At 42.8% G+C, this 12,051-nt stretch overlaps 1 protein-coding gene across 17 annotated transcripts in view; it reads right to left on the bottom strand.

Moving 5' to 3' along the window:
* Nucleotides 1–12,051, bottom strand: part of Catsperd (catsper channel auxiliary subunit delta) — a 49,590-nt gene that overhangs the window by 22,797 nt on the left and 14,742 nt on the right. For all 17 annotated transcript variants that reach the window (XM_042266755.2, XM_076559767.1, XM_076559770.1 and 14 more), the window contains one exon: nt 7,050–7,163. In XM_042266755.2, the coding sequence (XP_042122689.2) occupies nt 7,050–7,163 (114 nt within the window). The remainder of the gene's footprint in view (nt 1–7,049; nt 7,164–12,051) is intronic.

Raw genomic sequence — 12,051 nt, 5'->3', positions numbered from 1 at the left:
CAAGAGAACAATGTAAGGCCAGGCGCTGGTGGCGCACACTTTTAATCCCAGCACTCAGGAGGCAGAGCCAGGAGGATCTCTGTGAGTTCAAGGCCGGCCTGTTTTCCTTCCTTGGTAGGTAGGACACCACATATTTTGGTGCCTCTGAAGTTTTCTTCCACAGGTTGACTGACACAGAGGTCAGTCAGATGCATAGCAAGTCTGAGGCCATCCTGGGCTACATGAGACCCTGTGTTAAAAACCAATTAAAAAGTAGAGTCTCAGGGCTCGAGAGATGGCTCAGAGGTTAAGAACACTGGCTGATCTTCCAGAGGGCCAGAGTTCAATTCCCAGCATCCACATGGCAGCTCACAACCGTCTGTAATTCCTGTTCCAGGAGATCTGACACCCTCACACAGACATCAATGTACCTAAAATACAAATAAATTATTTTAACAAAAAGCAGGGTCTCTGTGATACGGTTTACCTACTAGAGTGCCACCCTGGCAGCAGGGTTCCCAAATACATTTTTCATATCCTTGTAACTTGGATGAAGTATCTGAGAAATTAAGCTATAATGGGAAATGCTGTGGGATGTTCTGTATGGCAAATGTGTTGCTCTGATTGGTCAATAAATAAAACACAGATTGGCCAGTGGCTAGGCAGGAAGTATAGGCGGGACTAACAGAGAGGACAAAAGAAAGAACAGGAAGGCAGAAGGAGTCACTGCCAGTCACCGCCACCAGGACAAGCAGAATGTGAAGATCCTGGTAAGCCATGAGCCACGTGGCAAGGTATAGATTTATGGAAATGGATTAATTTAAGCTATAAGGACAGTTAGCAAGAAGCCTGCCACGGCCATACAGTTTATAAGCAATATAAGTCTCTGTGTTTACTTGGTTGGGTCTGAGCGGCTGTGGGACTGGTGGGTGACAAAGATTTGTCCTGACAGTGGGCAAGACAGGAAAACTCTAGCTACAGGGAAAGGTGTTTATTTGTTTGTTTGTTTTTTGAGACAGGGTTTCTCTGTGTAGCCCAGGCTGTCCTGGAACTCACTCTGTAGACCAGGTTAGCCTCGAACTCACAGAGATTTGCCTGCCTCTGCCTCTTGAGTGCTGGGATTAAAGGCGTGTGCCACTGACCAGCAATGGGAAAGATTTCTTGCTAGTTATCAGCTGAGAAGTCACAGCTCACAGTCAGCCATGTGCCGAGGTTTGGTCCCCGGCAAGGCAGCAGCATGCGGAAGTGAAGAAACACACTCACGTCCTGCTGGTTACCAAGCTGTGCTGGTGTTTCTTCTCAACTCAACACAAATCCAAACGTATCTGGGAAGGGGAAATCCCAACAGAGAAAATGCCTCCATAAGGTTCTCCTGTAGGTGGGTCTGTGGGATGTTTTAGACCAAGCCAGACTCCAACTCATAGGTCCACTGTGGTGATACTTCATTTGTGCTCTAACAAAAAAACCTTGCCTGGAGATCAGAGGACAGAGCCAGCCACTAGTTAACCACAGAGGCCAGGCAGTAGTGGCGCACACTTTTAATCCCAGCACTTGGGATCTCATGCCTTTGATCCCAGCACTTGGGAGGCACACACCTTTAATCCTCCCACTAAGGAGGAGGAAACAGGAACCGATATGGCTGGGTGGAGAGAGGAATATGAGACGGAGAGAGACAGGAGCTCAGCCCTTGCAGGGAAGTAGCTATGGCTTGTTCCTTTGTCTCTCTCACCTTTCAGCATTTACCCCTATATCTGACTCAGAGTTTTTATTATTAAGACCAATTAGAATTCGAGCTGTATCTGGAGTCCAACTTTTGGGGCATTTAAACTCCCGAAAAAGCCACTTGTCTGTGGCTTTGCAGCCACTGGCACTGGCCAGAGTTGCACGTGGCCAGAGTCACCCCAACAGCTAAGGTTTTCCTTTCTTTTCCTCAAGCCTCTGAGCGAGTTGGGATTTTTCTGTTGCGGCCTCTCTGCAGCAAAGTCCATAGGCTTTGGGGCTCCAAAATCCACAGGAGTCAGCCGCTTTCAGACATCCCCCCCACCCCCAACCCCCGAAGAGAAGGCTGTCTCTTTGGCTTCTTCCCTCCCAGTGGGTTGTGGGATTTCTCTGGCCTCCCTCCCTGGGCTGCTGCCACACTAGGCAGCTGCCTTAAAAACTCCTTGGGCTTCTACTGTCTACACAGAGCACTCAGCCCCACACTTCACCATCATCTGAATTGCCATCATTGGCGGATTTGGTGAGACAGGTGGACTTTTTTTTTTTTTTTTTGGTTTTTCGAGACAGGGATTCTCTGTGTAGCTTTGTGCCTTTCCTGGAACTCGCTTTGTAGACCAGGCTGACCTCCAACTCAGAGATCCACCTGCCTTTGCCTCCCGAGTGCTGGGTTTAAAGGTGTGTGCACTGTCCGGCTGGGAATTCTTAAAGGGCAGAATTAGTTAAAAGAGAGAGCTTTTTTCCACATTAAAAAAAAGGGGAAACACTATTAAAATGGAGGGAGTTAGGTCTTTGTATGATAATACGATGGATGGTTTGAAAATGGAACAATTAAATAAGAGGATAATTAATTAAGATGAGATTTACGTAATGTCAATTATAAATATTATGTTTGATCATTTTTGTTTTATCACTAAAAAAGTTGGTTAATATGAGTGCTAAGATACAAGTTTTAGAAAAACTTATTAAAACAGATCATAGAGATATTCAGACCCAGACAGAGGAATTTAAAGGAGAACCAATCTCAGCATTGCATTATAAGGTTACAGAAGAGCAGCCTAAGGCTTTCAAACAGCCAACCTTAATCTATCCAGTAACCTTACAGGAACTGCCAAATGATAGATATTCCCAAGACTGTGTATGAGCTGAATGGACTCCTGTGCAAATGTTAGATTTGAAGAGATTCAAGGAAGTGATAGTCTCATACAGCATGCATTCACCTTTTGTGAAGCAGATGGTAAACTCATGGTCAACCTGTAATAAAATTATCCTGGAGAGATTTGGTTACAGCAGCCTTAGAGCCTGGTCCTCAATTACAGTGGCTGAGGCTGAGACCACTTAACAATGAAATAGGGATGGAAGTAAGGAAATCTTTCAAGACCAACTTCTTAGAGAGGGAGATTATGCTAGGGTAGAAAGGCCATCTCTATATGATGACCACACCCTGGCTTTATGCCACACAGCAGCCTTGAATGCTTGGGACAGAATTGAAGAAATAGGAAAGAAAACTGAGTCATTTGCTACGGTTATACAGGCCCAAAAGAAACCTTCACTGATTTCCTACAAAGATTGACTTTAGCAATAAATAGAATGATACCAAATTCAGAAGCTAGGCAAATAATAATTGAATCCCTGGCTTTTGAAAATGCTAATGCACAATGCAAACAGGTAATTAGGATATTAATGGTGAGATCTGCACACTTGGAGGAATGGATCCGAGATACAATCAATATTGAATCTCATGACCATGATGATGCTTGGATAACAGAGGTGATTTCCAGAGGTTTGAAGAAAAACTAAAATGTCAAGTGTTTCAATTTTGGTAAACAAGGTCACCTAAAAAGGGATTGTAAACAGGGCATTTCCAGAAACAATGTTTTTATAAGAATAATCCCAACAGAACACCCCTCCCTTCTGGAGCATGCAGGTGTGGCAAAGGCAGACACTGGACTAACAAATGTAGATCAACAAGGGACAGACAAGGTAACCCTTTGCCAATGGGAAACACCTTGAGGGGCCTCTCACAGGCCCCATGTCAAATTCAGTTCAGTCATTTCCTGTCATTGTGGAGGAAACTCCTTCCCAGAGCAATTTAAGCACCTAATGCCTATTGTAAGAAACCATACTGCTCTGAACGACAGAACAGATATAGAAAATAAAACAAAAATTTAAGGACAAACCATAAATCAAGATTGATAAAGATTAGATTTGAACAAGAAAGACCTCTCAATTAAAAGAGATGATAGTTCATCAACCAGCACGACCATTCAATCTAAACTAACTTAGAAGACTAACGTGCTTTTCATTTGATCAGCTATAACTTGCCAAAAGGGAACTTTCCCAAAATTAGGGCTGGGAAGGGTTTTATTTTTGTCTTTTCAGGAGAATGAAGGCCAAGGAATCTAAAGAACACTCAACAAACGAGACATGTAAAGAAAAAGGACAAATCATCCAGAAAAAAATGTCGTAAGATAAAGAGTAAATTGTCCTATTAGTATATCACATCTCCAACAGGATGAAATTTCATAAATCTTCCTAAATGTTTGTTTCTGCTTTTCTCTAGAGACATATAATGCAAATGGTCTTATTTGTAGCCCCAGTCCAATTAAAAATTAAAGCTGGGGGGCTGGAGAGATGGCTCAGAGGTTAAGAGCACTGGCTGCTCTTCCAAAGGTCCTGAGTTCAATTCCCAGTGGTAGCTCACAACCATCTGTAATGAGATCTGGCGCCCTCTTCTGGCCTGCAGGGATACGTGCAGACAGAACACTAGACATAATAAATAAATCTTTAAAAAAAAAAAATAAAGCTGGCTTTGGAGTTGGAGTGCGGTTCTCTTTTCTCTAAACCCAAGCATGCTTGTTAAAATAAAATCCCCCCCCCCGCAAAGAAAAAGAAAAAGAAAAAAAAATAAAATCGAAAATCTTTGTCTCATGTCAGAAGAACCACCTGATACGGGACAGAAGAAAAACCAAAACTAGGGACTATTCTATTTCCACTAATCTCATAATCCTTTGGTTGTATTTTGACTCTTTAAAGCTTTTCTTAAGGTATAAATATCTCAAAATTTATGAAATTAATATATATTGTAAATGTTTTGTCATGATATTAATGGTCATGTAGAGTACTAACTAGTTCTAGAAAAAGGCTTCATCTAGCTTCCTGTACGTGAGTTCAGGATTGAGCCTCTTGCAGGTAACTAGGAATTAAGTTTTTGTACTCTGAATGTACATAACAAATATTGATTCTTTGATCTCTTTGAGATCTGCTGCATAGGGCATTTAAAATGTTTAAGTCTTCTGCCATGAACCAAGACCACGCCTAACACAGCCAGCCATGGAGTAGGAAGGAAAGACAGATATAAAAAGCCTAGAGGCAAAATATAGTTAAGGAGAAATGGGATCATTTAAGTTAGAAAAGCCGCCTCGAAACAAGCCAAACTAAAGCTGGACATTCACAGGTAAGAATAAGTCTTCGTGTCTTTATTTGAGAGCTGGGTGGTGGCCCCCTAAGACTTAAAAAAAAAAAACCAAAAAAACACCACACCTTCACCATACAAAACTTTGGGGGAACACCATACTCAAATCACAGCTTTCCTCTCACAGAAAGGCTTGAGGTCTTTCACATGGTTGTGCGCTTCTGTCATATGTCCTCCCCAGCTTCTCATTAGCTTCTTTTCAGAACACAGCTTTGAGATGCCGTCTTGGAAGTAAAGGACAGCCATTTGGAAGTAAAGGGCAGCCATGTTGGCAACAGAGTCAGCAGGAACCTGGAACTGAGATTTCCCAGCCTCCAGAATCATGAGAAATGAGTTTCTGTTCTGTTGTCTTTTGTTTGTTGAGACAGGATCTTACTCTATAGCCCAGGATGGACTTGAATTTGCTATCTTCCTTTCTCAGCCTCTTGTGAGCCTTCACGCCACAGCTGGTCTCTGTTTCTCATCTATCACCCACTCCTGGTTATTTTGTTATAGCAACCATAGAAAGTCTAAGACAGGCACCTTTTGGGGTCCTGACTGGACATAGATTTTGTTTTTGTCTTTTTCCTAATGTGTATGGGTGTTTTACCTGCATGTGTGTCTGTGAACCAAATGCCTGGTGCTGGTGGAGGTCAGAGAGGGTGACAGATCTCCTGGGACTGGAGTATAGATGGATGGGAACCCACAGTGGGTGCTGGAAATTGAACCTGGGTGCTCTGGAAGAGCAGCCACTGTGTGTGTGTGTGTGTCTGTCTGTCTTTTTTTTTTTTTTTTCGAGACAGGGTAGCTTTGCACCTTTCCTGGATCTCACTCTGTAGACCAGGCTAGACTCAAACTCACAGAGATCTACCTGCCTCTGCCTCCCAAGTACTGGGATTAAAGGCGTGTGCCACCACCGCCCAACTTGTCTGTCTGTCTTTAAATCTGACTTGGAGCCTTGCGATATTTCTTGCCTGGTCCCAGGTTTAGGCAGTCAGGTAATCCTCCTGCTCCGCATGCCTCAGTGGCTAAGACTACAGTTGCTTCATGCCCAAGCCTGTCCATTTTTGGTTTTGTTTTTAGACAGGGTCTTTCTGTGTAGCTTTGGCTGTCCTGGAACTCACTCTGTAGACCAGGCTAGACTCAAACTCACAGAGGTTCACCTGCCTCTGCCTCCTAGAGTGCCGGGATGACAAGCATGTGCCACCACCGCCCGGCAAGCCTGTCAGGTTTTAATCAACGTGTTAATTGCACAGAGCCTCTGCCTCCTGTCCATGTTGCTGTTTGGTCACAAACCCCACTGCCCTCTCTGTCCCCTCCCACTGCTGCTCATCTCCCTCCCCACAAGTGGTCCTCTTTCTAATTTCACACTTCCGGTTTCCATGACTGTCCCAGCAGGGTCTCGGCTGCTGTGATGAACAGCATGACCAAAAGCAGCCAGGGGAGGGAAGGGTTTATTTATTTCACCCGACATTTCCCCGGTGCAGTCCATCACCAGATGAACTCAGGGCAGGAGCTGAAGCAGAGGCCACACAGGAACACTGCTTAGTGGTTGCTCCGCACACCTTGCTCAGCCTGCCTGGGGTGGCACTGCCCACAGTGGGCTGGGCCCTCCTACATCTATATCATCTATCATCAGTCAAGAAAATGCCTCACAGCTCCATCTGGTAGAGGCATTTTCTCAACTGTGTCTTCTTCCCAAATGACTCTAGGTTGTATCAAGTTGAACCAATGGGTTCCATTAGGACGGCCTGCAGGAGTGTGACTTGGGGGTCCCTTACAGGAGCAAATGTCTGTCCTTGCCTTCAGTATTAATCACTCACTGAGCCAGAGGGATGGCCAGGCCTCCCCAGAGCCAACTCTACTCCACGCTTTTGACTCTCCTTCCCCAGCCACTTACCAGTTTCTCACTGGCCAGGGACTGGAATGCGAATCCTCCATTGTCAGAGAAGTATATTTTGGTCCTAGGCAGTGGTCCACCACGGAGATACGCAAAAACTTTATATGATAACTCCTGGGAGAAGAACACACAGAAGACGTCACAAGAATGCTCCGTGGGTGGGATGCTTGCCACGTGTGCAGGAGGCTCCGGCTTCTGTTCCCAGCACCACAGAAACCCAGCCTGCTGGCGCACACCCGCGTCCTGGAATTCTAGGCCATCCTTGGCTATGCCTGAGAATTACTTCCACTGACCTTGGGCATCCAATCCAAACAATCGACAACTCTGTGCTTTCATGGAGACTATGTATTAGTAAGCACTGGCAGGGAGTTCTGCCCCCGACCCTGCAGAGATGCAGTCTCACCACTTAGGTTACCAGATGGATGCCACAGCTTACCGATGGAGCCAAACATGGGCATGTGACTGAGGCAGAGTGCTTGCACAGCTTTGCTTTTAACGATCAAAAAGGGGAAACAACCAAATTACTCAGCACTCTGAAGGGGTGAGGGACCGATGCACACATCTTATGAAAGCTCCAAGGCTGCATCCTGTATGCTTGTGTTCATACGCTGTGGCGTCTGAGTGACAACGTCCCCCCCCCCATAGGCTCATCTGTCTGAACACTTGGTCCTCAGTTGGTGGAACTGTTTGGGAAGGGTCAGGAGGTGTGGCCTTTGTGAAGGAGGTATGCCATAGGGTCGACTTTGAGGCCACAGCAGGCCCAATTAGCTCTCTATCTCTCTCCTGCTTGTAGATAAGGACAAGAGCTCTCAGCTGCTGCTCCAGCACCATGCCTGCCTGTTGCCAGGCTCCCACCATGACAGTCATGGACTCACCCTGTGAAAATGTGAACCCCAACAAACTCTTCTGTAAGTGCTTTGGCCATGGTGTCTCATGACAGCCACGGGACAGTAACTCCTGTGGGATGTTCCTTTACACTGCGAGAACATATGGCGCTGTGACTGGTTAAATAAAGAAGCTGACTGGCCAATAAGTGGACATGATACGATTAGGAGAGAGAACCCGACTAAAGACACTGGGAAGAAGAAGGGTGGAGTCAGAGGAGCTGCAAAGAGGACACAGGAGGTGCAGATGTCAGAATGTAGATTAATAGAAATGGGTTCATGTAAGTTGTAAGAGTTAGCTAATAACAAGCCTGAGCTATTGGCTGAGCATTTATAATTAAAATTAAGTCTCCATGTTGATTATTTGGGAACTGGTGGGTGGGAAAGAAAAGTCCCCCTACATATGTCACCCAATGTTGGGCAACTACATCCACACAAAAATGGGGGGGGAGGCTCCAAACACACAAAATGGAGCCAAATGTGGCTTCCTAGTCTCACAGTCTCACGCTGCTGCAGTACAGAGACACATCTCCCAGCAGCTGCAGCAGGATGGAGCCAGCTGCTGGCCGCCATGCACTTGCACAATACACTAAGCTGAATAATGCTGGCAGTTGATTTAGCAATTTATTTGTCTCATGTGATCACAGAACAATACAGATGCTCAGTTAAGAGAGATCCAGATGAAAGAAACCTCTAAAAAGGTTATAGTGTTCAAAAATATACATAGGCTTGGGAGAGAAAAGATCAAGAGTATATACAGTCATAGATTAAAAAATAGTTTAAGAATAATAAAGTCTTTAAAAAAGGAGTAAAATATTAACAATAATTATTCTTATAATTTATAATGATAAGCCATGTAAATATGGGAAATACACAGAGAGTTTGGATCCTGTATATTATTGTGTTGCCTTTGAATTTTTTGGCTGTTAAGAGACACTGGATTATGAAAACTGCTAAATTAAACCAATCTATTATTTTAAAAAATATCTCAACTTCAAAATGGAAGTCAAAAGTTGTGTTGCTTTGTGGGAGAGGTTGTGCTTTTATTTCCACAGGAAATGAGAGGCAGTGGATTCATTCCAGGTTAAAGATGATCAGATTTGATCAGGGAAGACCCCCTCCCCTGAAAATTCTGACTACAGACATAAAAAACAAACCTCAAAAAACTACAAAACATGTAATGTATATTTTACCTACTCAATATAAAACAGAAAATCATCTTTGGCTAACTTGTGTACAACAAATCATCTATACTTGTATTAATACAGATATGTATGTTACCTTCAAAAGCTTATCTATTTTCAGAAAAAGGAGACCAGTCACCAATGAAATGGATGGCCCAGGTGATCCAGCATCCCAAAATGCCTGTTACAGTCTCTGCACAATTCTGCATCCAGAACAGCTTCAAGGCTGCTTGCTGAGATGGTCCAGCCTCACAAACTATTCCAGCCAAGACCTAACAATTATCCTGATTTTTTTCAAGGTTCCCCCAAAGATACCAGTGCCCACAGGAAACAGGAAATAAGTCTAGAGAACAATGCCCACATTCCCAAGAGATAGGGTATAGGTGGGTATACTGGGATGGTCCTTCTGTAGGCTATGAATATTTGTTGCTCTCATTGGTGGATAATAAAGTTGCTTGGCCAATGGTGAAGCAAGATCAGGTTAGGTGGTACAATCAAACGGGCTGAGCTGGGGCAGATGCAAGCCAGCTTCAGAAGGAGTGAGATGCTCAAGGACTGGTAAACCAGGGGCCACGTGGTGATGCACAGATAAATAGAAATGGGTTAACTTAAATGAAAGAGCTAACTAGTAATAAGCCTGAGCCATAAGGCAAGCATTTATAATTAATACAAGCCTCTGGGTGATTATTTGGAATCGGCTGTGGGACAGGGCAGGACTCAGAAAAACTCTGTTTACATATGGCAGCACAATGCGGGGCAGGAATTTCCACATAAGACCCCCCCAAAAAAATCTCTAAAAAGGTTCTAAATGCAGAGAAACGGAGCTGCACCAGGCTTCCTAGTCTCTCAGTCTCAGCAGCTGCCTGCATGATGGAGCCAGCCACCATGAGCTTAGCTGTAAGGTGGATTTCAAGTCTCACACTAGCTGTGGTACAAGCGTGTGCTGCCTGGCGGATTTAGGGTTTCTGCTCATATAGACAAAAACGGTTAGAGATACACAATAAGGACAGATTCAGACAACAAGGTCTCTGAATGGGTCACAGTGTGTTTAAAGAGTGTGTATGGGCCTGAGAGAGAGAGGAGAGAATATATAGAAAATAGTTTAATAATCCACTTAAGGATGGAAAATACGCGGAGAGTCTGATTACTGTATGTTACTGTGTTGTCTTTAAATTTTTTTTGATGGCTAATGAACAAATGAAAACTGCTGAGAGACATTTGATTATAAAAGCTGCTGGAGTAAACCAACATATGTTTTTAAAATGTCTTGACTTCAAAATTTAAGTCATAAGTTTAAGTCATAAAATTAAGGGATATGTTGCTTTGGGAAAGAGGTTATGCTTTTGTTTCCACAGGAAATGAGAGGCTCTGGATTTATTCTGGGCTAAGGAAAATCAGGTTTAATGGATGAAGACCCCCTGAAATCCTGGGTACAGACATGAGAAAATAAACCTAAAATAACTACAAGACATGTGACATATATTTTATCTGCTCAAACATAAAACAAAAAATTATCTTTGACTGGCTTACGTATAATGCACAGTTTATATTTGTGTGTGTGTGTGTGTGTGTGTGTATACATATACATATACATACACACAGATATATATATACCTTATATATTATCAGAGCAAGGGAACCAGACACCAATAAAAATGGCCCAGATGATCCAACATCCAAAACAGCTTCAAGGCTGCTGATTGAGATGATCCAACCTCACAGAATACTTCAGCCAAGACTTAACAATTATCCTAAATTTTCTCAGTGTCTCAAAAAGATTACCAGTACCCCCAATCATCAGGAAGTAGTCTAGAGAACTATGTCACATTCCTCAAAAATAGATTATAGATGTTTGTCTTTGCTTAGGATGTTTGTTATAAATTGTTATTAGTCATAGTCAATCTCTTTCTAAAGAAGAAAAGAGGATATTATATAGAAATGATGTGGGAAAATGTATATTATGATGGGGAAAAGGGTAGATTATGAAATCTACTTTAATCCAAAAAACAACTGTTATGCTCACATATTTTACATTGATATGGATTTTAACTTATTGATACAAATTTGAAGTTATTTTGTTACACTCTATGTATATTTCTACTCTTGTTTAAAGTAGTATGTGCTGTTGGTTATTTTTTAACTCTTTTGGGGGGCCCACCACCCAGCTCATGAATAAATCACACACAGAGGCTTATTCTTAATTATAAATGTCCGGCCTTAGCTTGGCTTGCTTCTTGCCAGCTTTCCTTAACTTAAATTATCCCATCTACCCTTTGCCTCTGGGCTTTTCCTATTCTCTTACTTCTGTAAATCTTACTATTACTCTATGGCTTGCTGTGTAGCGCTGAGTGGCTGGCCCCTGGGGTCCTCCTCCTTCTCTGGCTACTTCTTTTTCTCCTCCCAGATTTCTCCTTCTATGTATTCTCTCTGCCTGCCAGCCCCACCTATCCTTTCTCCTGCCTCCCTATTGACTGTTCAGTTCTTTATTAGACCATCAGGTGTTTTAGACAGACAAAGTAACACAGCTTCACAGAGTTAAGCAAATGCAACATAAACAAAAGTAACATGGCTTAAAATAATATTCTACAACAATTATGTTTATACATCTCAAATAAAATGTAATATATAATTAAGAAATATAGATTAATAGTCATCTATAACAGTTAAACTTATAGTGATGTTAGTTAGGTTTTCTAGGTATACAAATATATTTTTAATTAGATAGGTAAGCTTCAAACACTTCAAAGATGTACAGAATATGACATTTTAAATGTTTTAATAACTTAGACTTTTCTCGACAGTAAGACACATCTGCTCCTTGCTTACTTCAAAGAGGTAGATGAGGATCAAAGAAACTCATTATGGAGTTTGTTTTCTTTATGGCAAAAGCTAGCCATGTGGGCAAAGAAATGGCCCTTGCTGAAGAAATTGCTG

The sequence above is a fragment of the Peromyscus maniculatus genome, chromosome 22, assembly GCF_049852395.1.
Source record: "Peromyscus maniculatus bairdii isolate BWxNUB_F1_BW_parent chromosome 22, HU_Pman_BW_mat_3.1, whole genome shotgun sequence".
Classification (NCBI taxonomy): Eukaryota; Metazoa; Chordata; class Mammalia; order Rodentia; family Cricetidae; genus Peromyscus; species Peromyscus maniculatus.
The sequence above is the reverse complement of the archived record's forward strand: the minus strand, read 5'-3'. Positions and strand labels throughout refer to the sequence as shown.